This window comes from Gymnoscopelus braueri (assembly GCF_963280865.1).
Source record: "Gymnoscopelus braueri genome assembly, chromosome: 8".
Taxonomy (NCBI): Eukaryota; Metazoa; Chordata; class Actinopteri; order Myctophiformes; family Myctophidae; genus Gymnoscopelus; species Gymnoscopelus braueri.
Window position 1 is genome coordinate 23,442,759 of NC_137609.1, and position 27,993 is coordinate 23,470,751.

General features: G+C 40.9%; 3 protein-coding genes across 5 annotated transcripts in view; 2 read left to right on the forward strand and 1 right to left on the reverse strand.

Annotated features, from left to right (window-relative positions):
* shpk (sedoheptulokinase) lies at positions 1-5,910 on the forward strand. The gene is made up of 7 exons (XM_080436492.1): positions 1-324; positions 694-835; positions 1,999-2,173; positions 2,788-2,940; positions 3,800-3,975; positions 4,296-4,496; positions 4,619-5,910. Exons 1-7 carry the CDS (start codon positions 184-186, stop codon positions 5,011-5,013), a joined length of 1,383 nt encoding a protein of 460 aa, XP_080292618.1. The 5' UTR covers positions 1-183; the 3' UTR covers positions 5,014-5,910.
* On the forward strand, positions 4,674-22,802 carry trpv1 (transient receptor potential cation channel, subfamily V, member 1). Of its 3 annotated transcripts, XM_080436488.1 has the most exons (17): positions 7,676-7,960; positions 8,780-8,886; positions 10,306-10,551; positions 10,806-10,963; positions 11,059-11,211; positions 13,105-13,242; positions 14,865-15,163; positions 15,419-15,598; positions 16,063-16,215; positions 17,064-17,159; positions 17,261-17,331; positions 17,680-17,845; positions 17,975-18,041; positions 18,537-18,895; positions 19,202-19,323; positions 20,569-20,681; positions 20,838-22,802. In XM_080436488.1, the coding sequence occupies exons 3-17, from the start codon at positions 10,331-10,333 to the stop codon at positions 20,948-20,950; spliced, it is 2,409 nt and encodes an 802-aa protein (XP_080292614.1). In that variant the 5' UTR covers positions 7,676-7,960; positions 8,780-8,886; positions 10,306-10,330; the 3' UTR covers positions 20,951-22,802. The 3 variants fall into 3 exon arrangements, with proteins under 3 accessions (XP_080292616.1, XP_080292614.1, XP_080292615.1); XM_080436490.1 differs by lacking the exons at positions 7,676-7,960; positions 8,780-8,886 and adding an exon at positions 4,674-4,695; XM_080436489.1 differs by lacking the exon at positions 8,780-8,886.
* A 1,268-nt stretch (positions 22,803-24,070) lies between these two features.
* fam222ba (family with sequence similarity 222 member Ba) overlaps positions 24,071-27,993 on the reverse strand; it is a 33,056-nt gene continuing 29,133 nt past the window's right edge. The window contains exon 3 of the mRNA XM_080436447.1: positions 24,071-27,934. Within this exon, the coding sequence (XP_080292573.1) occupies positions 26,157-27,934 (1,778 nt within the window). The 3' untranslated portion in view covers positions 24,071-26,156. The remainder of the gene's footprint in view (positions 27,935-27,993) is intronic.

Here is a 27,993-nt window from a genome sequence, read left to right on the forward strand (position 1 = left end):
ATGTATCCGCTTTATGGCTGTTTTCGGCTATGTATGACAGTATGGCTTTTATGATATAGTTTTAATATATAATATTGCATATTTGTCAAACGTAAAACAGTGCCGTTGTCCGTATGCAAGTTGGGAACTTTGGGACTGACCCTTTAATCAAGTGTCCAATGTACAAAACAGGAAGACATAACCATGTCAAAATATGTGTTGGGCGTAGATATAGGAACCACTTCGATAAAAGTTGTTTTAATAGAACATGGCTCTAAATCTGTAGTTACGCAGCACTCCTTGCCAACAAAGTCTGATATCGTCGACTATAAAGACATATTGCAGGTAAGCGAACATACACCACCACCACCACCACGTCTGCAAGTCCATAGGTCCAATTTTTTTTTTAAATACCACAATGAAATAAATAAAATCCTCAATAAAATAAAATAAAACGAAATGATATAAATAATAAATACAGTAAAAAAATATATAATTAAATAAATAAATGTATTTATTTATCTATTGCATTATGCTTTTTTATTTTGTGTTTTCTATTAATTTCTTTGTGTTTTATTTATTTATTTCATTGTGTATTTTATGTATTTCATTGTGGTATTTATTTTCAAATTTTCCGACCTATGGACTTCCATAGCCACGTCTGACAAGTGTTACATCGTTGTGACCAATACATCATGTTTGTCTGTCATACAGGCTAAAGAGCAGGATAGTGGCCAAATAATAAGAACCCTGAACGAATGCATCGCTTTTTTGCCGAGAGACAAACGCCAGAATGTCATCAGAATTGGAGTGTCTGGACAAATGCATGGTGTTTTGTTTTGGAAAGCAAAGACTGGTAAGAATTCCATAATGTTATGTTCTCTGACTGGCTCTCTGATGCTGTGCTGCTGTGCTTTTTCTGTCAGTGTGTGGTACTTAGTGTTAGTGCTCCCTGCTGGTTGTTTAGAGGATTGCACACGTTGTTTTTGTCTGGTTGATGATATATTATACACTGTGTGTGTGTGTGTGTGTGTGTGTGTGTGTGTGTGTGTGTGTGTGTGTGTGTGTGTGTGTGTGTGTGTGTGTGTGTGTGTGTGTGTGTGTGTGTGTGTGTGCGCATGTAATTATTTTACAGTTCCATAACAAACAATATTATCGTAAAACTCACATTCTTCTACATAATCTACATGGTTATTGACCCATATTATGCAATTCACTACAGTATCATTTTGGATCCTCTTCTCTGAGTTTGAATGAAGATTTGTCCTCAAATCTCACTGATGAAAGCATGCTCTCATCATAGGAATATGCAATATGGATAGATGTCTAACTGAAAAAAGGCAATTAGGGTTTACTGCAGTTAATGCAAAGTTATAGCTGATTATGGAATCGTTGACAATATTAAAACAATAAAAACAGCTTCATGGCAGCTCTCCACCGCACCAACATCGGCCCGAATCGGCCGCGGAAGGCGTTGGAAAGCATCTGCCGACAACCTGTTGTAGATAGCGCCGGTCGGGACTTTTAGATTACCGTGGATCAACGACCGAGCAGGTTCGGTCATGTCCCGACTGGTAGAGCCGACGATAGCCGTGGGGTAGTTAAGAGGGGGGAGAGGGGGGGTAAAGGTTTGGTCCGAGCTGGCAAAATCCCACACAGAAAGGCCCCTTTCGCCAACCCCACCTAGGGTACAGGCACTGATGACACAGAGGAGAGGACACGCCCACAGCGTCCCCGGCGGGAATCGAACCCAGGACCTTATAGCTGTGAGGCGACAGCGCTACCGACTGCCACGTGCCCCAAGGATTTTTTAGTTTTCTTTTGAAATAATGTTTTACTCAGAATGAAGTGAGCAGAAATTAAGTTAGATTAGTAGTACTAGTTCACAGTAAAATCCTCAGTATTCACTTTACCCTGAGAGTGTGCAAAATAAACCAATTACAGATACATTTGATTCCATTTGCACACTCTCAGAGTTAAATTAACACAACAGTGTAATAATCATCTTTGTCTTTCTAGGTTGTGACCGGTCCAATGGAGATTTCTTCACAGCCAAAGACTCCAGTCAGCTGATCACCTGGCAGGATGGGCGCTGCAGCAGTGACTTCCTGTCCTCTCTTCCAAAGCCACGCTCACACCTCAGTGTGGCCACTGGGTTTGGCTGTGCTACTATCTTCTGGTACATGAAACACAGGTCAGTCTACTGCTCTTTTTTCACCCCATTACAGTTTCTGGTCATATATAAACCTGACAAAGGTAACTCTGTCAGTTGAAATTGTTACATTTTAATACTTAGTGGTCCGCATTGGTAAATGGCCTGCATTTATATAGCACCTTTATCCAAAGTGATTTACAATGAGCATTGCACTCACCCCATCACACACCCAACGATGGAGGCAACCATGCAAGGAACCACTCTCATCATCGCAAGCTGTTAGAGTTTCAGTGTCTTACTCAAGGACACAACATGAAGCCGAGAAGAGTCTGTGATTGAACCAGGAAGGAACCTTCGGCCACTCTACCTCCTAATCCACAACCGCCTTTATTTAATACTTATTACGGTACTATTAGATGTAGTGTACTGTACTGACTGAGACCCTTTTCATCCCTTGTTTGACCCCCCATTCCCCCCAATTTTCCTGACCAACACAGGTGTGTGTGTGTGTGTGTGTGTGTGTGTGTGTGTGTGTGTGTGTGTGTGTGTGTGTGTGTGTTTTACTTTTTTTTAAGGAATTCACTGGTAGACAGTGATCTGTAACCAGTTTCAATACATTCTTTAAAATAAAAAAATGTGTTCTCTAAACACAGACCAGAATTCCTTGCAGACTTCACAGTAGCAGGGACTATCCAGGATTATGTGGTGTCCATGCTTTGTGGTCTGGACACATGTGTGATGACCGCCCAGAATGCAGCCAGCTGGGGATACTTCAACACCGCCACTGACCAGTGGAATGTGGACATGTAAGCATTGGTTAAACACTTAAGCTTTAATTTTTTACTCCGTCATATGATGGTGTTGCATGAAAATAGTTGTAATCTACAAGCTCACAACGTGTCACATCGTGACATGTTGTGAACTTGTAGATCTGCTATTTTCAAAATCTTGAAAATATTCACCTACTGAATAGGCCTAATGTAGGGGTGGAACGCAGTTAATCGATTTAATTGATTATAAAAACGAATCGATAGAAAAATATATGTTTTATTTATTTTCAAAAAGAAATAAACAACAAGTATAAAATAGGGCTTAAGTTAATCATATTAATTGGTTTAAGGGACCCGCATGCTACCAAATGAGGTGGTCACCCTATCACCCTTTAGGTGATAGAGAGAGCGGTCTCTATGATAGAGAGAGCTCTCTATCACCACCGCGGTGATAAGGTGATAAGGTGACCACCGAAAATGGTAGCATGCGCCCACCTTTAGTCTATTATAAAAAACACTGGTTTCTTTCAAAACTGGCCTGAATTTTTTTTATCAGGAGACCACAAGGGGAGGTAAATGGTATTTCCCATCTCCTTTGTACATATAATGTTTGTATTTGTTGATGAAATGTATTATTGTGTACAATTGTTTGCTATGTTGATGAATTGAATACATAGGACCACAATGGAAACAAGTCCCCAGAACTGTCTTACTGTACCACGTGCTGTTTACATTTATTTGTAAACAGCATTATTATTTGTGCATGTTCATGTATGTTCTGTACTAAACTACTTTTGTGTGTACTAAACTACATCATATTCACACTAACTTGTATACTTACTGTGTCTGTGTGCTGCACGTCAACTAAAAGCATCTGTGTGTGTGCATGCTTTAGTTTGAAGGATGCTGGCTTCCCTTTGCACCTGCTCCCTCAGTGTGTGGCATCCGGTTGCTTGGCTGGAGAGACGTGCACGGAATGGCATGGCATCCCTGCACACACACCAGTGGGGGCAGCCCTGGGAGACTTCCAGTGCTCTGTGTACTCCTGCATGACTGCTCACACAGATGCAGGTGAAAATATATTACACTCTGAGAGTGTAGGTAGAGTTAAATGAAATCTGAGGATTTTATTTTCTACACTTCTCAGAGTGGGTGGTTGTCAGTTTTGTTGTTTTTGTGCATAAATACTTTAGATTTTATAACAAAGAGAGATAGTGCATGCACATCCTATTCAGTGTCCAGATGCTGGATAAATGGCAGGTTGACAATCCAAAAGAATCTGCACACTGCTTCTCAGCTCCACTTGTTTATTGCTGTTCCTTAGACGGTTCGATCATAAGAACTTCCTCAGCAATTCGTAATAATTTTTTATCCCTCTTGTAATTTCCTAGTTCTCAACATAAGCACCTCAGCGCAGCTGACCTATGCAATGCCAGCTGGTTTCAAACCCCCAGATGTTCCTCAGCCTATGTCTTCCGTCTCTCACTTCCCCTACTTTGATGGCTCATACTTGGCTGTGGCAGCGTCACTCAATGGAGGAAACGTGATGGCCACTTTAGTGGGGATGCTTGGCGCATGGATGAACGAGCTTGGTACGACATTTTCACCTATATATGTACGCTTAATGCTCTGAAAATATGAGAGAACACAGACATTTGATCTCTGTCTTTATATACCCATGTATATGTACACTGTTCTGCTTTATTTCGCAAAGGAGTGGAGATCAGTGATTCAAGTCTGTACGAGAAGCTGATCTGCTGCGCTCTGAGCCAAGAAAACACCGATATGAAGGTAAGCCCCACCCTCCTCGGAGAAAGACACAACCCACTCAGGCTAGGCGAGGTGGTCAACATCTCCACCTCCAATCTGTCCCTGGGCCACGTCACCAGGGCGGTGTGCCACGGCATCCTGGACAATATCGCCACCATGATGCCCGTTGCCCTCCTGCAGGAGGCGGGGGTGAAGAGGATCATAGGAAGTGGGAGTGCCCTTTGTCGCAATGAGGTGCTGAGACAGGAGGTGGAGAGAGTGTTTCCTCAGCATGTGGAGTACAGTGAAAATGTGGACTCTGCTGTAGGCGTGGCCATGGTGTTTTGTGACAGAGTTTGAACAACAATATATATCGTTGCTGTCGGATGGAAAACCTTGTATGTTCAAAACAGTTCCTTTTTAGAAAATGTAAAAAAAGAACCTGTGTTTCAATGGATCCAAAGTCATTATTATTTAATCACAACACAAGCTCTTGTTAATACTTCATTGGTTAAATATTTATTTAAAAAAAAAACATTTAACCACCAAATTACTTTCACTTTAACATTGTTAAAAAATAGCAGATCTACAAGCTTGCGATGCGATGTGTTGTGAGCTTGTAGATCGGCAATGTTTGCTACTTTTGTGTGACACTGTAGTATGGAAAATAATGGCATTCATTTATATTAAAAAAAACATACAAGTTAGAAATATGGAGGTACAAAGTTCCTGCCCCGACAGCAACGATATAAATGAGGAGAATATATGTTTTGGTTGCATGAAAAAAGAAAAAGAAAACTCACCAAAATGAATACTGCATTTTGCAAATGACAATAATTTCAACATTCCAATTATGTTATCTGAAATGTTTATAATATGTTATATAATTAATATTATATTTACAGTTTAATTTATTAATTAGGGTAGTGTGATAAGGTATACTGACCTTTGTATGTATCGTGGAATAATAGGCCATCACTGAAATGCCTCCAAACCTAATCTGGCTAGTGCCTCTGGCTAGTGCCTTTTTATCCAGGCATCAGTCCTGTTTGATTCATGTCCTGTAATGTACACAGTAAAATCATAAGTGTACATTTAATGCTGAGAGTGTAAAAATGGATTGGGTTGGGGTGCCTGGTGGTGCAGCCAGTCGCAAGGACCTGACTCTCTTCATGTCTCCCCTCTCTGCCCTCGGTTTCCTGTCTCTCAAGCAAAATCTCCCAATTAAAATAAAAATCACACCCAGTGTGAAGTGGGCGGTGTGGTCATCACAGTGGTCATCATAGTGATGGAAGCTCACTTCAAAAAAAATATGGATTATTTTAAGTGCATAATCCTATTTATAGGTTATTAATGTCATCATGTGTCTCGCTAGCCAATCACAGTGCTGAATAGAGTCAGCCAATAGAGTCAGCCAATCACAGTACAGCTAGGGGTGTACTAATGGGCCAATCACAATACAGCTAATGAGGTGTCCCAACCCCGCTTATAGGGGCGGCTACACCGCCCAAAAACTATTGATCGGGTCCATTTTTGGGCGGTGTAGCCGCCCCTATAAGTGGGGTTGGGACACCTCATTAGCTGTACTGTGATTGGCTCATTAGTACACCCCTAGCTGTACTGTGATTGGATTATGCACTTCCAAAAAATTTTTTTTCGAAGTGAGCTTCCATCACTATGATGACCACTGTGATGACCACACCGCCCACTTCACACTGGTTGTGATTTTTTACACTCAGAGTGAAATGAAGACTCAGGAATTTGCTGTCACTTCAAGTAGTTTAATTTCTCCCGCTCTTTCATTTAATTTGTGGATTCAATGTTATTGTTTATTGTATAGTTTATTGTGGCTAATTTATTTATATTTATGACACGGTGGGTTAACAAAGTATAAATAAGCCTTTACTTCTGAGAATATGCTCACAGCCCATAGAGTCCATGACAATAGTTTGTCAATGTCATGTCTATGTCATAGTTGTATTTGTGCTGGTGTCAGGTAGTGTCTATAGACTCTATACTGTAACCTGTACTGTAAGTAGACCAGTTCAACCACAGCACTCTGCAGGCCAAGGGTACCTTTAGTACACTAATAGAGCTCTAACTAAGATCCTCAAGTTGCTAAAGGCAGGCTCCATTATGTAACGTTGTAGGTCTCCCGTTGTTGGTTGTTTGGCTCATAATAAAGTTCACATTCAACATTAAGATATTTAACTCAAAAATCATTTGTTTAAACAACAATATAATCTGCAGCTCTTTAATAATAATAGCTCAGATTTATATAGCTTTTCTAAGTACCCGAAGTCGCTTTACATAAACAAAAGGAAGGAACCAACTGTTCTTTCATGTTTTCTTTCATGTATTTATGAATGAATATAATAAAAAAATGTTCAACGGCTTAATGTGGCTAAATGAGGTAAAAGCTAAATGACCAAATCTGAAAATGAAACCACTGATTCAACATCACAAGCCTTCACAATATTCAAAAGAGCAAGTGTGAAATAAATCAGGAACTGTTTTAAGAAATTCAACAAAGTCCAGATTTAGGTTAAAACGAGAACTTTTTGATTAAGGCAACTGATACCAAAATATCTAATATCTAAATGAAAGGAAATCAACAAGATGGACAGAAATGAAAAAGTTCAGCTAATGAAAGTAAGTGGAAAGTTTTATGTTAGCTTAATGACCCTCACTTATACCAAAAGGAAAATGCTAAATTCCACCCATAAGTACAGTACTTGAAAATAGCAAATGAACAGAAAATCAACACGGTGGTCATAAAATAAGACAAGTTCAATAATTGAAAATGACTGTAAATGATTATACATAATGAATATGACAGACTTGGTTCTTTGGAATAAATGAGTTAATGTTAACACTATGTCTATCACAGTATGTAGGTCATAAATATAAACATGAATTATATTGTTACATTTAATTGCATTATTTTGTTCATTTATTATCTTAATCTTGTACATTTTTTAAGGAATTAATTCTTAAGTGGAGTAGAGTACATTTTTATATAGTGCATTCCCGATCCCTTGTACGCTTTCATTAATACTGAAAATAAAAGCAGAAGCATATTCTCTGCAGCTGATATCAACCAGTACCATGAATACTTATCAGCCAGTTATCACAGGCAGACGCTTTGAGACTGCATACTCAGTCACAGGAACACAGATGCAGCACGAGCTGAGAGCTCATTATAGAAAACCATGAAGAGAGAGGCAAAGCACACAGGAAGCTCTGCAGAATATTTCTGATACAAAAAGGAGAGACAGGAAAACCTTTGACTGTAGTGTTCAAAGCGGTAAGTAGTTACTGTACTTTTGATTTACTTACTTAAAGAATATGGTCTTGACCTGACTTTTTTGTTGCGATCTGACACTTTATGAATAAAATTGACTTGACTTTGTTGTAGAGAAATATGACTTGATTTTATGATTCATGTGAATATAAGTTACCGACTATTTTGTAAGGTTTCAAGTCTTTGCAGAGGCACTGTAGCGGAGAATAGAGGAACTGAGTATTCAGGGTACCAAGTCTTTCAGTGCTATTCTTTTGAACATTTGCATTTTTAATTCTGTAAAGTGCAGGCCTGTCTGTTGGTGCATATGTGCAAGGGGCCAAGACACAATTAATGTGAACAGGGCTGAGGGTTTCTTTACTATACCCCTGAGTCTTTGATTGAAGAGGGGGGTGATTCCTGTATAACATACTGTTGCACATTTTATTCTGTGCATTTGGAATTAGAGGAAAAGGTAGGACAAAAGGATGTGTTATGCTAGATTCTGCATTACAGCTTATTTGCTATATGGACTCGGTTGATAATTAAATGTAGAGACCGGAAGTGTTTATACATGTATACTTATTATGAGCATGTTGTGTGTCTTTGTTTACGCCTTCCGTTATAGTCGTACGGTCTTTGTTGCTGTCTCAGCCTGACCAAAGATAGTCAATATAACATTGGTCACAGAGCCTTTTAAGCTCTGAGACGTCCGGTAATGTGCTCTGATGCTCTCAGGAGATGGTCACTCTATCTGGCTCTCTTGCCTCCCCCATAATCTCATCACCATTACAACCTCTGAGCATCCCAGACAACGGAATTACACTGCCCTTGCATCCACAGCATCTGCCACACTACGATTCACACACAGAGGCTCTTTCCAAGACAACCACATCACATTGAATTTTGGACCATTTAGGACCAGCATTGCTTGTACAGATTTATACCGTGTAAGTAAAAATACTTCGTCATTTTGTCAGGGATGTTATCGAAGGTGTCGTTAAAACCATCATGCCACGTCAGTGTCAGTAGTAACCTTACAACAATGAAAGTAAACATGAATATGGTCTTTATGCAAAGAATACATAGTGATGATATCATTTGTGGGCACAAATCAAATTAAATGCTGTCTGATTGGTAAAGCACATTACTTATGTTATTCAATTTGCATTTCAGCAACAATACTGTGTGTGTGTGTGTGTGTGTGTGTGTGTGTGTGTGTGTGTGTGTGTGTGTGTGTGTGTGTGTGTGTGTGTGTGTGTGTGTGTGTGTGTGTGTGTGTGTGTGTGTGTGTGTGTGTGTGTGTGTGTGTGTGTGTGTGTGTGTGTGTGTGTAAAAGTAATAGATATCATGACCATGCTAGATTAAGATTAAGTAAGGCTCATGTGGAATGCTCAAGGAATATGCATAGAAATAAATAAGAAGTCATGAACAGCAAAGTACACATGAATAATGCACCAGGACAGAATTACATCATCATTGTGGTCATTATGCACAGTTGCACACACCCCTTTTCAACAAAGGGGCTTTTTTGTTGCATGTATTCATACACTTGCATCAGTTTTTTCAAACCAACTCCATGTTTTCCAAACAGATACAGTATATAGCATATGGTAGATTTTTTTTTGCTGTGCCATCAAATTCCTCTTCTGCAATCCTTCAGAGTTTCCATTGAGTCACCCCTTCCCCATTTTCTTAGCTGAAAAAGGAGAACAAGAAAAAAAGATTACATTCCTTAGGGCGCGCTCCCACCGCACTTTTATTTTACCTCTGGGGCGGAATCTGCCAATGCTTTGTCAATGCAAATGCGTGGATTCTTGGAAAAAATCCGCAAGACCAAAAATCCACGCATTTGCATTGACAAAGCATTGGCAGATTCCGCCCCAGAGGTAAAATAAAAGTGCGGTGGGAGCGCGCCCTTAAGAGGTTTTTATACTGAAGATCCAAAGAGGCTTTTTTTTATAGATTTTTATTCTATTTGTTTTCAGTACAACTTATTGGAGGATGTAAAAGATATATTTGTCTGATATATTTGTCTTTGAGAAAGGTTGTTTCTCATAAATGTTCATTCTGGAGGCAGCCATACTGAGAATTCTTCGTTTATTCTGAAGATTTTTTTTCCCATAGCAAATGTGATGTTTACTTCATTGATAGAATACTTCTGCTAAATAAACTCCTTTGTTAGTCATCTTGGATGAAGCATCACATGTCTGAATGTGCCAGTACACTTAAAGGCAGAGTCTCTATTCATGTTCAAAGAAATAAATAAATGAGGAATTGAAGCTAGCCGTGTGTTACTCATGAGTCATGTGTATGTGGAAGTACAAAGCTTGTTTTATACTTGAACCCGTGTCTCCTACATCCTCTAGAGGCTCTGTGGCTTACTAGGTCAGAATGAGCAGGCCACAGAGCCCCGGGGCTCCTGTGTTCTCTCTGGAGACAGACGACCGCACAGATGAGGAGAGAAGACAGGGTAAAGAAACGAAGAAGGACCTTCTGGTATCTGCACTAGGTATGGGCAGCTCCGATCCACCCAGAGCACCCATGGACACAGAATACCAGGAGGAAATAGAAGGAGCCAAGCCCAAGATAAAGTTCAATCTCAACTTTGACAAGTGAGACACTCCATGTGACAAGTAATACACTCTTAAGGGCATTTTATTCTCTTATTATGAGCCAACAGGCAGAGATTACCTAGCAACAGTGCTGATACATACAGAGGACACAGCTGTACCTGAGGACTTGCTTGTATTAGCAATGATATGCTGCAAAAAGTCAGAACCATATTGTTGCCCTCTTGGGATACACACATAGTTTTAAAATAATCCCTGTTGACCCAAAAGCTGCAAACATGATTTTTTATTTGTAGAGAAATTCGAGGTTTGGAGGAAAATAAAGAGGAGAGAGACCGCAAGAGATTTCACATCAAAAGGCTGTTTGAAGCAACAGGTAGTGGGGATGTCATGAAGCTCGACGGCCTGCATCAGTACCTGCACCAGAACATGAAGAAACTCACCAACTCAGAGTGTGAGGCACACTGTCTGCATTGTCGTAGTTCAACTTCAACAGCTGCTCTCGTCATCAGATTGTCATAACAATTTGTCCTTTGTTTATGTCCTCAGATCAATCCTATGGTAAAAATGCCCTGCACAAGGCTCTTCTGAATCTGAGAGATGGGGAAAACAAAGTGGTGGAATTTCTCCTGGAGATTTCTGAGAGAATGGGAGACATCAAAGAGTTTGTGAATGCTGCATCCACAGACAGCTACTATAAAGGTAAACTGGCTTTCCTGCTAGTCTTTCTTTCAGTCTGTCCCTGTCTCACAACTCCATAGCCTCAGATACCTTCTGAAATGCTATGAGAATAATCTTGGTTTTTATTTATTTTTATTTAACTTTTTTTACATTCAAATTATAACACTGTTCACAATCTCAAAACTATCCTACTACAAATAAAATATGTGAGAGACAAAGCAAACACTTTTTATGAGCTATTTTATTCACTGTGTGCTATGCTTGGCATAACCCTGTTACGAAAACTCAAGAACCTGAAAGAAGTATATTTTAAATAGTTTAAATACAATTCTTTACCATTTAAGTAAAGAAAGTTACATTGACATTGAACACTTAAAATTTTAGGTAAGATTTGACTTATAGGCCCGGACGGCTGGCGTAGCCGTCTGGGCACCTAGGCTGCTAATGCCGCCTAACAGTGTGTCGCAGGTTCGACTCCCGATCCTGACGATCTTTGCTGCGTGTCACTCCCCATCTCTCTCTCCCCGTTTCCTGTCAGTCTACTGTACCTATCAATAAAGGCCCAAAAAATATCTTTAAAAAAAGAAAAAAGATTTGACTTATATTAATTTATGCAACTTTTGAAATCTATTTTGCCCACCTTTTCAATAATCATGCATTTTATTTAACTAATTTTAGTATTTCAAACATTTTCTCAAATACATTAAATGGACTGCATTTGTAGAGCGCCTTTCTCCAAAGATTTTTATGTATTTCACCTTCACCCATGCACACACATCCATACACCGATGGCAGAGGAAACCATGCAAGGCACCAACCTGCTGAACAGGAGCAGTTAGAGTACTCAGTCCCTTTAAAGTCCTATAGATAAACTTAAAGACAGGGTGCCGTGATTTTCAGTGATTTCCCCCCCCCCCTAAAACATAATCATCAGGTATTATGGTTATACTAGGAGGAAGATTTTTTTTTTAAGTGTACAGAAAGTGTTACAATTATGTTTTTCTGTGGACACGCCTCCAGTTCATTAAGTATACCTGGTTCTCACCTTAGCACCTCCTCCACCACCTTAGTACCACCCACCTGTCCTAGTCCCTCCTCCTCCTCATGCCCACACCTGTTGTGTTATGAAAATGAGGAGGAGGGTATGTTTTACTATGTCACTAAAGCGCTGTTTTTCTATTGGCACGTTTGACCCTCAAGGTTTCAGCCTCCAAGAAGAAACTCAAAATAGTCAGAGAAGACATAAAACACCATAAAAACACCACCAGGGGTCTTAATGAAGTTCTATCAACCTCATAGACACATGAAAAACAGAAAAAGTGCAAAACCATGGCAAGGGATAAACACTCACTTCAGGTGTCATGATGGTTTCTTTCTTGTGGCATGTTTGTAGTAAATGTTTAGGCAATTCCTTCAGTTTCTCAGTAGGACATTTGGGGCTGTGTTATTGAGACATTGGTCTACGCATGGTGGTAGCAGATGACTTGATCTAATTTCCTCTATGTTAATATGTGACTCATTATTATTTCTCTTCCTACACAATTTCAGTGCATAATTACTATTATTTAAAATACATTAATGATTACAAAATACATATCAAAAAATGAATACAAAAAATATATATATTTTAAATATATTTAAAAATTGTGTTATATTTGACATACAGGTTGGTCATCAAGAAGGTAGTACAAGAGGAACTTTGTATTTTAGGGGGGTGCTAGGGAGCTTTGTGATATTTTTTATAATATTTTGGAAGATGTTTTCTACAACTATATTTACATTTTGTCATATATATATTTAAAAGTGCATGATTTAGTATTTTGTGCATGGATTATTTGACATTTCAGGGGGGCACAGACAGTAAATGTCCTCCAATTGTGGAATGACTCATGTATTGATGTGTGAATCCACCAGGTCAAACAGCTCTCCATATTGCCATTGAGAGGAGGAGTCAATATTATGTTGAGCTATTGGTCGAGAAAGGAGCTGATGTACATGCTAAAGCCTGTGGGAAATTCTTCCAGCCACAAGATGGCCCCAGCTTTTACTTTGGTGAGTGCTCTGCTTTCTCTGACCATTGAATGACACTGCTAAAAGCACCATAGCTGCCGGGGTAGTCCAGCCAATAGGCTCTGTACATAACTGTAGTCGCGGGTTTCCAGAAGGTGGAATATCCGTTTCTTATTCAGGTTCATTTTCCCACAGCTTTGTTTGATTGGCTGAGCAGCAGATTTGAACCGGAAACACATTGGAATGTGTCATCAATCATAAATGTGTATTTCCCAGTTCAAATCTGCTGCCAAGCCAATGAAACAGAGCTATGGGAAACGGAACCGGAGCAGGAAATTAGTATGCCACCTTCTTGAAACCCAGGACTACAGTTATACACAGAGCCTACCCTCCAACATTAACATCCCTGGGTCAGTTGCTGACTGAGGACCAATGTTGCAGAGTGTCCCTCTCTGTATCTGTCCTAATAAAGTACCAAAATGCCATGGAAGTAGTCTGTAAAATAAATCTTGAGCCATTACTTGTGCATAAATAAGTGAAATCATTGAGTTAATGGAAAATAGGCGGAGGGCCCTATCTTGCGTGTCGCCTTACCCCTTTTTACTATTTTGAAAAACATTTTAAAATAGTTCAAATAAACGATCTACAAGTAAGAAAGAAGAAACGGTGCGCTTCCTCTGGATGCCTTCTTAGTTTAGGCAGTGGGTGCTCAGCTATGTATACAACTCAAATAAAAAACCACCTAAGTGGAAAAAGCGGCACTCCAAAGTAACTACTGCAAGACAGTGGCTCAGATGTAGTTTCTCATTTTATTGCGAGAACTCAGAGCAGATTAAAAAGCCTTTTTAATCTGCACTGTTTTGCAGTATTTACTTTGGAGTGCCGCTTTTTCCACTTATGTGGTTTTTGATTTGAAACGATCTGCAAGCTCACAATGTGTCGATGTAGATTGGCTAGTTGAACTATTTCAAAATGTTTATCAAAATAGTAGAATATGGCTTATACGTTTAGGGATAAGGGGTAAGGCGGTGCGCAAGATAGGGCCTCAAACCTTTTGACTGTTATCTAGAACAGGAATTTCTAACTGTCACAGACCCCCAAATTGACTTTTATTATATCAGACACCATTTTAAATGATTCTGCCCTACCTTGCCCAATTCTGACCCTGATATGATTTTATTTTATAAAATTGTCTAAATGTCATTGCATATTGTTCATAAGAAATACATTCTGTGTGGCGGTGTAGTGGTGATATTGAAATATTGTTAGAATAGTCGACACTCATAAATCTTTTTGTATTGTAATAACTTCATGTGAATTGAATAGACCATTTTCACAGCATAGGTTTTGTAACATTAATTATTAATGTGTTTAGGTGTCACTGTTTGTGCCAGCATGCATAGCCCCTGTACTGCTAACTTCATGCTGGCACACAGAAACAAAATGAATGAAAACACAACCAGAATTAATGTTATAACTTTCAGCTGGGTTTACCTGTCAAAATGTCTGCTGTGAAAAGTCCAACAGTCCATTATAGTGAAATTAAACTACCCCGTCAAGGACCCCAGAGGGACCGCAGACCCCACTTTGAAAACCACTAATCTGGATCAGAAATGTAATTCAAAACGCTGATAAGAGACAAGCGTACTGATTTCCAACTACAGGGGAGCTGCCTCTGTCGCTGGCAGCCTGCACCAACCAACAATCGGTGGTAGATTTCCTGTTGGAAAATGAGCACCAGAGAGCAGATGTTCGGGAGAGGGACTCTCAGGGAAACATGGTGCTGCATGCCCTAGTGGTTGTGGCCGACAACAGCACAGAGAACACTGCCTTCATCATCACCATGTACGACCATATCCTCACCTTCACCGCAAGACTCCATCCCAAGTGGAGGCTGGAGGACAGCGAGAACAACCAGGGACTAACACCTCTCAAGTTGGCTGCTAAGACAGGCAAGATTGGGGTAAATAATGACCACAAGTTCATACGAGTAAAGCCTGATTTCTACTTTGTCATACAAGGGTGTCACGTGCCGAAAATAGCAGATCTACAAGCTCACAACGCTGTATGGTCTTATGATATGGTTTCACCTGCAGGCCCTGTTAACACAGCAATATTCTGTTATTTCAAAATGTATCTCCTTCATGCGAGGTTTTCAGTCTTGGCCAACTTTATTGTCGTTCCTATTCTCTAATCACTATTTGTCTGTCATTAACAGATTTTCGGGCATATTCTGCAACGGGAGTTCAAAGAGAGTCACACCAAACACTTGTCTCGTAAATTTACTGAGTGGGCTTATGGGCCTGTCTCCTCTTCCCTTTATGATCTGGCCTCTCTGGACTCTTACCAGGACAGCAACTCTGTCTTGGACATACTGGTCTATGGCAGTGGCATTCCTGTAAGTCACATCATTACATTCAGTCACCTACCATACCATATTGTAATTTATGATGTGCAGAGATGGGTAAACATACATCTAAATGTACTGTATCTTGTTACAAATTTCTAATAATACACCCAAAACAAATGTTTCAAAATAAACCATGAAATATTCTCAAAATACACTTGCAAATGTAGTTCTAATTATTCATCGATTGGCTAACATGACTTTCTACCAGATTTTGAGGACTAAGATAACATTTTGACCTTTCAACTTAAGTAATGAAAGTGAAGGTTAATAATAACATATGTAATAAAAAACATAATAATCTCTATATATAAAAAATATATATATACACTTTTGCAACATACATTATACTGTATGTTGCAAAATTGCTCACAGTAATTGTAACCCCAACGAGGACCCACTGCTGCGTCTCAGTGTTCTTATTTTGGTCTGAAACACAACAAATGTCCTTTCAGAACCGTCACCAGATGCTCCAGCTTGAGCCTCTGAGCAGACTGCTGGAGGAGAAGTGGAAGAATTTCGCAGGTCGCATCTTTTTCTTCAACTTCCTGGTCTATGTCCTGTACCTGTCCGTGTTCACCATCGTCGCCTATAACAAGAAGGACAAGGTGAGCCAGACAGCACGAGTCTCTGTGAGTGATTATTGCCAGTTCACTAAAAAAAGGAACATTGGGTTGACCTGTTTTCTCTATCATATACTCTATCAAAAGGCTCTTTTCAACTATGAATGGTAACCCTGCCATAACCTGAAACTTCGGTGAAGTTCTATGATGTTGTTTTCATTACATTTCTCCATTATAACCACGACGACTCCTGAAAGGGAGGAAAGTCATAAAATAAGCTAAAATAGCAAGCTCACATGTGAGCTAGTTGATCGGCTATTTTTGAACAATTTTGAAAGTACAGTTCTGGGTTCCCAAAACTCAGGGTTAGTACCACCTCCTGAGCAAGGCCCAAATTAGGTTCTGAGAATCAGCTTCAGAGAAGGTTCTCTATGTGTTTCCATACGTTATGGCCCGTAACGTATGGAAACACGTCCAGAACCTGTTAAATACAATACATGGCACGGCACGGTTCACTTAGTTCTTGTAGTGGAAAAGAGCCAAAGTGATGTACTATAGCACTGTTTCCGAAACAGTGGGTCGGGACCCATATTTGGGTCGCGGACCAATTTTTATGGGTCACGTGTAAATATTAAAAAAGAATCCTGTTTCCTACTTTTTTTTTCTTTTTTTTTCCAAAAGGTTTAAACAGAAAATCACAACTTTTCATCAGTTCAAAACAATTCCAACATTTTTCAAACGTATTTGATAAATAAAATGAAAATCTGTTATTTTCACTAGTTTGGGTCCCGGGCAAACGTCTAGTTTCTCTATTGGGTCTTGAGCTAACAAGTTTGGGAACCACTGAACCATAGGGTATAGGCTCACACTGATCATTGTTGTCTGGTCCTCAGCCACCGTTCTCCATTGTGCACACCACAGATGGCTACCTTTATCTCTCGGGTCAGCTGCTGATGGCACTGGGATCCTGCTATTTCTTCATCAGAGGGGTATGTGGGTGTGTTTAAGTGTTTTGTTTTGTTATGTGACGGCATCACACACTCTCAGAAATGGCACAAAGATGTGAGCAGTCTTTTTGTCTAATCCCCAGATAATAGACATGAGGAGGAAACGTCCAAAGCTACAGACACTGCTGATTGACGGTTATAGTGAGATTCTTTTGTAAGTTGCCAAGCTGATTGTACTGTATGACCAAGTTTATCCGTGCACTCTCTGCTTTGAAATAATCACTGGAAGAAATATATGATCAGCACATCAGATGATTAGAGTACATGTGTAATATTTGTCTGCTTGAACACAAACTACATTAAAAAGCCCAACGTAGCATCTTTGATCATCACATCAGAGAACACTTTGTGCGTGCGTGTGTGTGAAAGCAAACCCTATGTCATGCCCTGCTCATTATGCATTATGTTGCTGGCAGTGCAGCTGTGTTTATAAGCTGTTTGTGTTCTGCATACACTGTTTTCAGATCTCTGGGGGATCATTGTTATATCTACTCTGCTTTAGTTTTGTGCAGGCACTCTTATTTCTAGTCTCTGCTGTGCTGTACTGCTGTGGGAGGCAGGAATACCTTGGCTTTCTGGTGCTGTGTCTCGCTCTGAGCTGGATCAACTTGCTGCACTTCTCAAGAGGCAATGAACACATGGGAATCTACAGTGTTATGATACAGAGGGTATTGATCACATCACATCACACACACCCTTCACAACAGCTGGGATATGATGCTAAATAGCACTTTGAAAATCTGTATAAATTGGGCTCAAGTGTATCAAATATGGTCTTCTTTGTTTTCCTTTCGTAGATGATCCTTAGTGATATACTGCGTTTTCTCTTTGTCTACATCGTGTTCCTGTTTGGATTCTCAGCAGGTATTGCATAATTGTATGTCTTCTCAAAGAATTAAGTCACTTCAAGATGAGATATTCCACCATCTGAAATGTCTCACAAATTGGTTGCAGGCATGAACATAAGAAATATCATTGAGCTTACTATATATTTAAAGGACAAAATGGTACTATATGATTTTAGAAGCTGTAATTCATGGCATTGTTATCTATCATACATCAATTCTGTTTCCAAAATAGCCTAAAGCATTTAAGAATCAATCTATTAAAATGTTCTATTCTGGCGGGTAAGACTATTAAAATGTTCTATTCTGACGGGTAAGACAAAACGAGTCAGAGTAGAGACTCATGTTTCAGAATCTGTGCTGATGATATTCATTCTTCCTGCAGTCAGAGATACAGTAATAGCTCTGAAAATTACTGTAGCCACTAGCCAGTATACAGTATGCATACACATATACAGTATGCATGGATGATGTCTGCCACCGTTCTCATAACTGTCCTCATTTGACATCACAGCGGTGGTGACCCTGCTCATAGATCCTCGCGGGACAAACAGCAGCACCGTTCCTCCCGGGACCAACAGCAGCGGCAGCGGCAGAAGCCTTTATGGACCACTACCCCCTGAGGAGACGGAGGGGTGTCTGAAACCCACGTACAGGAACATCTCCTACACCACCCTGGAGCTCTTCAAGTTCACCATAGGCATGGGTGACCTGGAGTTCACGGAGGGGTACGAGTACAAGGAGGTGTTCTACGTCCTCCTTATCTCCTATATCATCCTCACCTACATCCTCCTGCTGAACATGCTCATCGCCCTCATGAGCCGCACCGTGGAGCAAATCACCACCGAGAGCACCGGCATCTGGAAGCTACAGGTGATGCAGATCCCAGAGGGTTGACAAGAAATGACCTTGTTGTAATTCCTGCATACTTCAGTTTCTTTCTGCTAAACAAATATCAGTGAGGGTGTGGGCTGGGGTTTCACCGAAGTAGCACTTCAATGTTTTTTGTCATTATAGTTACCGTCATTATTGCTATTGATTGTGAAAATCTGTAATTGCAGAAATTATGCTGTACCTGCCTCCTAAGAAAATGTGCAAGAAAAATAAATGACCTTGTTTTGGTGGAAAGAGCAGGCAAGGTTTTACCTATAATGTGCATGGTGTTCATGTGTGCTTCAGAGGGCCATCACCATCTTGGACCTGGAGAAGGGGCTGCCTCGCTGTCTGAGAAAGAGGCTTCGCTCTGGGGTGGAGAAGGATCTCAGTGCCATAGCTGGAGAGGATCGTCGATGGTGCTTCAGGTTTGTCTAGTTACAACTTATTCAGTGCAGATGAGAATGGTGGCAGGCAATGACACTTGATGGACAAATACATCCATACGCTTGATTTTCTTTTTTTTTCTTACATTTTTTATCCGACACTTTTTGTAACCCATTTTTTTACACAGTGCCAATTGCCTAAACTGTAATCCTGGGCGATACTCTCCCTCTGCCAGCCTGGGGAGAGCCCTGAACTTAGCTCATGCTTCCTTCAATGCATGAGGAGTGAGCAGGCCACTTCTTATCACCTGATAGGGGGGAGTTTCCCCAGTAGGACGTAGTGTGTGGAAGGAACACGTTATTCCAACCAGTTCCAACCAGGGGGAGGCAGTATATGCAAACTCCACACAGAAAGGCCCTTTCGCCATGCACTTGATGAAGTCGACAAACATGGTTGGATATTTTGCCAGTAAATGTCTCGTTGAATTGTACCTGCACTGCTGATCACACATGACATCAATTATACAGTTTTGGCCCTGGTTCTGTGTTTTATAAGGCTGCAAAAAGGACCTGGATATTGGATAGGGTGCACTGGCCCAAAAAAGATTGAGAAACACTGCTGTAAATGCTGGCAACCTTTTCCATCCAGCTGGCTAGGATGCAGTATCTACAGTATCTGTTTCTGTGTCAGCTACTGTAGGTCTGTCTTCTGAGGTTGGTGCTGACAGGTCAACATTTCTGAATTGAATCTTTTTCTTAAAAAAGGTCAAACTGATGGAAACTATATCATGGTTGATGAACAGAGAGGTTTATTGAGTAAAGACCACTGGATATTCTGTTTGTCAAGTTTCTTGGCCTTATACATTGTGTAAGAAATATCATCTTATCACCAATATTTTGAATTTGACATTGATTGCTTCCATCCATTCGATCTGCATGATATTCTATATGGAGAAACTATATCATGTTGCTCTAGCCTAGTATGTCAAATTTCTAACATGTACAAATAAGTTCAGCCCATGTCGATTGAACTCTGAACTAATAATAATAAACTAGTAGTGTAACAAAAGGGGTTTAGACTCTAATAACAATGAACCAGAAACAAAGGGTTTTCGAAAATGCATGATTTACTCAATGTGAACAATTCAGATGCTGCTATGAGAGTAGAACTGGATGGGCTGACGTGCAGTGTGCCATGTTCCTCAGTAATCTGTCTCCTTCTCTGACAGCTGACTGATGTGTTGCACAGCACACTATAATTGGTGCATGTGTCCTCTTGTGTCTCAGAGTGGAGGAAGTCAACTGGAACATATGGAACATAAACCTGGGCATAATCAATGAGGATCCAGGGGACCGTGATAGGGCCTCCCCGTCTCCCTCACACAACCCTGCAAGCAGAGGTACAGATGGGAAATATGTACTCAAAGTTTCTCTGTGAAGAATCACATAACTATGTACACAGAACTTGAGCTTCAGTGTTTTTCTCCTGAGATTGTCATAGGCATTTGACTGTTTCATGCTGTGCAGACGCCAATTAATTTCTCGTGTGTCCACAGGGAGGAGCTGGAGAGGCTTCTTCAGGGAGGCCAGCCGCTACACTCAGCAAAGGCATCACCAACAAACACAACAGCCCACAGAGATGAGCCCTCTGTCCATCACTCCAGTCTAAAGAGACTGCAGAGAGTGTGCACTGTTTAATTTCCTCTCACCTTGGCTGACCTGAAGGCGTGATGCATTCAACCGAATAGACGTTTTTTTTTTATTATTGTCAGCTTCCCACGGAAATTACAGGATGTGCCACTGTGACTGTTCTGGCATTCTTCATTATGTCCCAGATGAGACCTACTTTAATACCGCCATATCAGGTTATCGGTGGTGAGGAAATTAATGTACTGTATTTACTGTATTACTGCTGACACACTGCAACAAGTGTTCCTTATAGTGATATCTGGGCTGTTTAAATGCCAGTATAATCACGTCAATGGACTTGGGGGTGTTCATTCCAAGGCTTTTGAAATCTCTTGTGCTTCCATCACCTATATCATCAGAAGAAAGGCCACCATTTTGCTATTACAGTTGTTCCTTGCATTGCTCAAAATTCTAGATAGTGTGCTGATGAAAGCGTTGTGCCTGCCCTCCCACTGTGTGCCCTTTATAGAATTCCCATTTTCATCACTGCCAGACTGACTGAATCTATTGCAGCCATCCTCATGCAGATTTCACAGCTTGCTTTGTCTACTGTACTTCTTGTTTCTATTAGAAAGAGGCTTGGATCGATGGCATAAAAGCAAATAAATTGGTGCTATTACTACCTAAAGCACTGGCTGTCAGTACATGTGGCACAGAGAAAGTGGAGGCCTTTTTAGCAACATACTTATACGTAATACTTCCTTTAGATTTGTGATTAGGGAACATTCTTCAGTAAAGCTTATTATAACAATATCAGTGTTTCCATCAGTGTTGATTTTGACAACAAATTTTTATTTAGTTTTAGTCATAGTCTTTTGAATACAATTCCATTTCGTTTTTGTCATATTTCAGTCATCTGAAATGTTTTAGTTTTTGTCTAGTTTTAGTCGACGAAATCAACACTGGTTTCCATCCAGGGGCCTATTTCACGAAAGCAGAATTAGGGGTTAAGCCTGGATTTAACACCTATCCTGGCTTAATTTAACCAGGGTTAGCGATGAATCGGTTTCATGAAAGCTGAATTATCTTGCCAGATTATCTTAGCCAGAGCACCCTGGATAAGTTTATCCATGACTCGATTTCACGAAAGAAAATGTACGCAATCCTACCTTAGTTACCATGGAAATTTAGCTGTGAATTTAGCCTGGTAGGGACCAGGCTAACAGCCAAGCTTACTTAATCCAGTGCCTTGTTCTTCAAGTTTTTCCACAGTTAATTCAACACATGTGTTTGTATATGGACTCATTTTAATGACATTGGCATTCAAATAAAATGAAATAAATACAATAAGATATAATCAATTTAATTATATTACTGAAATAGAGTGTGACCATGAATCATAATTGTTTCACAATGACTCATGTGATATGTCATTGTCACTCTGTTAACACTATAGTTCATATTGTTGTTAGATGTTTGATAATATATTAAAGATTTTCTTTTTTAATTTAGCTATGTGGCCATAGCTGAATGGTTAGAGAGCCTGCCTGGCAAGCCATAAATCCCAAGTTCAAACCCAGGCCTGAGCAATGTGTCAAAGTGTCCCTGAACAAGACACTAAAAAGAATAGTTCACCCAAAAAATACTTATTTTCTATCAATTACACACTCCATGAAGCCTTGAATTCATGGAGATTGTTTTGTTTTTGACACATTCCTGAGCACAGACTCAGACATATTGGTTGGATGATGCATGGCGCATATAATAGGCTATCACATTGTAGATTAGTAGGCGATAATTCCAATATTCACTATACACTAACACTCCTCATGTTTAAGCCTAACTGAATTATATATGTATGGACTTGTATATAAATTGTATATATTTTTGGACGACTTGTGCATCTAATTTGTCGGCAATACTTTGCCACGCTTTCTCCCTGGATCCATTTATTGCGGCCGTGTTTCCTTTCTTGCTTATTATACATTTTACTTCCTCGTATGATTCCGGGGAGACATCAAATTTCTCTTTTGGGTCTTGAGTCAAGACCCAGGCTCCCGGGGAGACATCAAAATTCTCTTGGGACATCGAATTTCTCTTTTGGGTCTTGAGTATTGGGACTCAAGACCCAAAAGAGAAATTTGATGTCTCCCCGGGAGCCTGGGTCTTGACTCAAGACTCTTTTGGGTCTTGAGTCTTGGGACTCAAGACCCAAAAGAGAAAATTGATGTCTCCCTGGGAGCCGGGACCCAAGCCTCAAGACTCTTGAGCTCAAAAGTTTGTGAACCACTGCCATTTAGAACAGTGGTTTTCAACCTTTTTCATGCCAAGGACCCCTAAATTGATAAACATTTGGCCACGGACCCCCATCTGAAAATGTTTTGTGCCAGGGACCCCCAGAAGCAAAGATTTGAGTTAAAAATGTTCGCTTTAAATATAATATTATTAATATATATATTAAATATAATCGTATATATATTTCAAAGATATGCACACATTTTCAAGATTTTTCAAAAATAGCAGATCTACAAGCTCATAGCGCGGCAGAGCTTGTAGATCTGCTATTTTTTAATAGCCAAAGCTAAGTGGTTAAAAATGATTGTGACGCTATCAGTGGCGTACCCACCGTAGAGGTAGGAACAAAAATCTCGCCTCCCCTAGAAAATAAAGTAAAAGACTGACTGAAAAACAGGCGGTGAAAAAAATCCAAACAGAATAGTGGCCGTCGGACCATTAGCCCGCCTCCTCGTCCATTCACGCGGGCAGGCAGCTAATCACCATCGTATCCATTCAGCAGAGCGACCCTCGCCTATTTAGTGATGAAAATGTGGCCTTTGTCTTCATGGGGTACCAGGAGTGCCAGGGGTGGGGGTCTGGGCCATCACCTGTACTCACCTGGCATAAAAGGGGCTCTGAGAGCAGCTTGAGCCATATATCAATACCACAATGTAGAAATGCTGTGTTAGAAGTAAAAGTCCTGTATTAAAATTTTACTTGAGTAAAAGTAGAAAAGTAGTACCCAAAATTGTACTTAAGTAAAGTACTTGATCCACCACTGTCAAAGAGGTATTCACCACTGTCAAAGAGGTATTCAAAGTAAAAAACAACTGTTGTAATTGATGTAAATAAGACAATTAGGCATCAAAGTGGAACTCATATCAAAGCATAAATTAGAACTTTATTTTATTATTACAATATTACAAAAAAGAGTAGCACAACTCTCACTCTCTTGCCTCTTATCTGTCGTACAGAATGACACAAAAGAAAGGCTTATGGACCTTCTTCCATTTCACAGCAATAGTACAAGAAACAAAAAAAGAAAATAAGATTTAAATAACAAGCAAATCAAGTATTTTAAATAGTCACAATTGCAAACTGAAGCTTTGAAACCTGGGGGTGGGGGGAAATGTTACAGCCCAGTGACTACACATTTCTCTAAAATATATAATTACAAAATATTACTCCATTTGTTGCGCTCCATAAGAACGAATCTCTAAAGAATTGCTTTCTATTCAGAAAAAGATAATTTTCAAATAAAGACAAAATAAGAAACCAGAAATTACTGTTTCTTTCTATGTATCCTTACCATTTTCTTTCATTATTATTATTTGGGGTTTTCATTAAAACCATGCTCATTTTCAAAAGGAAAGTCCAAGGACCAAATACTTAAGGCTTCTTAAGGGGTGTTAGGGAAGGATGTGGACAGAACATGGGCATCAGTGTGTACACACTCACAAACATACATACGCATACGTATCTCAACTCCACACACATCAGTAGGTAACATTCATACACAATCATTACACTTTAAAGTTACAGTAGTCTAGTAGGTAAGCCAGTGTACAATAAAATAAACAATGCATTTGCTGTTTCCACTTTAACTTAAAAAGTCCTTTGTGTACCTCCTTGCAAGTGATCAATTTGGTCTTTTCAAGCACACTTCACATCAGAATCAGTAGCGAATACACATAACATAATTCAGTTACTCCTGTGATTTTGACTAAAGGTGGATCAAAACTCTGGTTTGGTTAATAGTCAGGTTCTAATTGTCATTAGTAACACTTCTAAACATTTATTCTGCTCCAGAAATGAGTTTTGTCCAACCAACACCCTTCAATACCTGCCAAACAGAAAATATCAACAATTCAAGTAATATATATATTTTTTTCGGGTTACAGAAATGATCTGAAAATAGGAAACCAACATAATCATGGCACATCTTCAAAAACAGTATGACTTTGTTAACCTGACTTTGGCCATTTAAGGTGTCAGAATTGATATTTCATTACTTTCTTTTGCACTAAAATAAAGCATTTCACAATCATGTTGCCAAAACCTCACTAGTATTGAAGAAAAAGGGTTATTACAGACACCTGAATTCAATGCAGCATTTTGAGTAGGACAGTTGTCCATCCCCTGCTGGATCTAGATAATTAGACTATGTACAAGACAACCTGATTACATACTTCCTTAAATGACAGAGAGGAACCTTGAACAGTGACCTGATTCAGAAACAGTCCTATCATACATATAAATAATTACAATTCAAAAGAACAAAGCCTCTTTGTACATGTGCATACCATACGCTTCTCCAGCTGTACTATGTAGCGTTCAGTGTCGGGTGGCTGCGCACTGAACAAATCATTACTCACTCCCTCTCCTGATGTGGCTTCAAGAGGAAATTGTTATGATTGTGTTTAATCTTGAAGTCACTATGAGATATTTGAGTGTAAACACCAAAAGGAACATTTGCCTGATAAAGAAAATAATAATAATAATAGTCAGAGCCAAGAATTCCTGACAAGAACCTGTAAAACAAAAAAGATCCTTCGGATCCTGTTTGTTATCTGTCTTTTATGCATAACGGTAATCTACACACAAGTCTGAAGTAGAAATAACTCAGGATCATTTAAGATCCAGGCACACTGCTAGATAAGTAAGATGGCGTAGTCAGGAACGGCAGCAATCACATACACACTTGTAAGAAAAGTTCCCTAAAGTGCCTTGTCAAAGCACTCATTTAAAACAAACAAAAGAAAAAATAAATTGATCACTTGCAAGATTGACTGTGTAAAGAAAATGGAACAGAAAAAAATAAACCTACCGCTTTTCATTAAATATATTAATTTATCCTCTTTTACATTAGGGGACATTTTGTTTATCAATTAAATTTGTATTTCACGTTTCCTTCCTTAAGACTAAACAAAGGTTTTATTTGATAACTGTTGTGTAGACAAGGCCATAGCTTATCTGTACCCTGGGTGCTGGATGAGAGCGCTTCTGCCATCCCCAACCTCTGGACCTGCCCTGCTCATGGGCGGCCTGTGCATCTTGCCCATCAATGCGAGATTCTGATCTCGGAAGTAGGGCGTCTGGAAGTCCCCGCCCAAGTAATCTGCGGTTTGCATCAGATTAGTCTGGGCAGAGGAGGTGGAGCCTGTCCCTAGCCTGTAGTGGGGCCCTCCAGGGGGCCCGCAGTCTATAGTGGTGCCCCCCCCAGGGCCTCCACCGTGGAATGGCATGGCCAGGTCCTGAGACCCGGAGCTGTCGCTGTTGGGCGTGGGCAGAATGCTGCTGTTCCAAATGTGGGACTGAAAGTAGTGGCCATTGGTGTAGTGGGCCATGTGACCGGGCATGCAGTTGTTGTTGACAGGGGGAGAGGGGGTGGGCCTATCTATAGGAGGTTTTAGGGAGTAAGGCTGGCCCACACACACCTCTGGGGGATAGCCCATCCCATTACAAGGGAAGCCTGGATCCCGGGGAGGCTGTTTGCATGAGTGGCTCCCACCATTTTGAATGTGTTGTAGGTGAGCCAACTGGTGCTGATTCCAAGAACACATTTTCTGTGTTTGTTGTGTGTCGTGTTGTTGGTGTTGTTGGTGTTGTTGGTGTTGTTGTTGTTGTTGTTGTTGGTGTTGTTGTTGTTGTTGTTGGTGTTGTTGTTGTTGTTGTTGATGATGATGATGATTCTGGTGCTGATGTAGATGCTGTTGGAGGTGGTGCTGTTGCTTGAGATCATTGTGGTAGGCGGGCAAGTGGTTCATGGCAGCCATGCAGGGCGGAGGGTGGGGGCCCCCCGGGACAGTGGCCTTCTCTGGGGGTCCGATAATACAGTTGGGTGGTGGGAACCCAGGGGTGGCGGGGTTGCTGTGCATGGATACCCTGGAGCAGGCGCTGATGAGCAAGTTGCGACTGATGGGGCTGGGGTTGGCGATTTGGCCCTCGCACATGGAGGTGGCTCCGGCACCCTGGGCCCGAGCTTGGCAGAACTGGTTAATCTGATGCACGATTGTGCTCAGATCAGCCTGGCGGCCCTGGTGCAAGCCGGCGGCCATGGACAGCGGAATGGTTGAGGTAGAGACGGTAACATTAGGCGGAACATCACTATCTGGCAGCTTCCTGCCCCCCTGCAGGCCAGGAGGCAGTTGCTGCTGCTGTTGGATCATGACCGCAGGGAGGCCCTGAGGGTGGCTCAGGGCAGGGGGCTGAGACAGAGTCTGGGGTCTAGGTGGGCCCTGGGGGTGCTGGGCCATGGGGGGAGGGTGTCTGAGACCCTGCTGCTGCTGCTGAGGGAGCATCTGTAGAGTCTGGGGGGGGTGAACCTGTGGTTGGGGGGGTATGTTCTGCTGGGGCCGGGTCAGACCCTGGGGAGGCTGTTGGTGGAGGTTTAAAGTGCTGGTTGAAGCCACTTGGTAGGGCGCTGTCAGGGGGTTCATGATGACCTCGGGGTGCAAGCGGGCCCGGGTACCGTCAAAGTCCTTGAGGATGCCTTTGACCATGGGACCCTTGACGACGGCGAGGAGGCCGGTCTTGGCAGTGGCCTGAGACGGAGGATAAGGGCTGTAGCGCTGGCCTGACGTATCAAGCCCGTTGACTGTGCGACGCACGTGGTTTCTCTGGGGGACCTTGACGCTATTGGGGAAGATTTTGATGGTGAGGGGGTTGTTGGCAACCTTCTTAGCATAAGCATCCAATTCTGCAGGGGTTGGAAACTGAGCGGATCTCATCCTTTGTGTGGTGTCCCCTGGGGTGGCAAGAGACAGAGAGAGAGAGAGAGAGAGAGAGAGAGAGAGAGAGAGAGAG

Excerpts from the sequence above, each read along its gene's own strand:
- shpk (XM_080436492.1), top strand. The coding sequence starts at position 184 with ATGTCAAAATATGTGTTGGGCGTAGATATAGGAACCACTTCGATAAAA. Across the intron at positions 3,976-4,295 it reads GACTGCTCACACAGATGCAG|TTCTCAACATAAGCACCTCA; the intron begins GTGAAAATATAT and ends GTAATTTCCTAG. Across the intron at positions 4,497-4,618 it reads CGCATGGATGAACGAGCTTG|GAGTGGAGATCAGTGATTCA; the intron begins GTACGACATTTT and ends TATTTCGCAAAG.
- trpv1 (XM_080436490.1), top strand. The coding sequence starts at position 10,331 with ATGAGCAGGCCACAGAGCCCCGGGGCTCCTGTGTTCTCTCTGGAGACA. Across the intron at positions 17,846-17,974 it reads ACAGTGTTATGATACAGAGG|ATGATCCTTAGTGATATACT; the intron begins GTATTGATCACA and ends TTCCTTTCGTAG. Across the intron at positions 20,682-20,837 it reads ACACAACCCTGCAAGCAGAG|GGAGGAGCTGGAGAGGCTTC; the intron begins GTACAGATGGGA and ends GTGTGTCCACAG.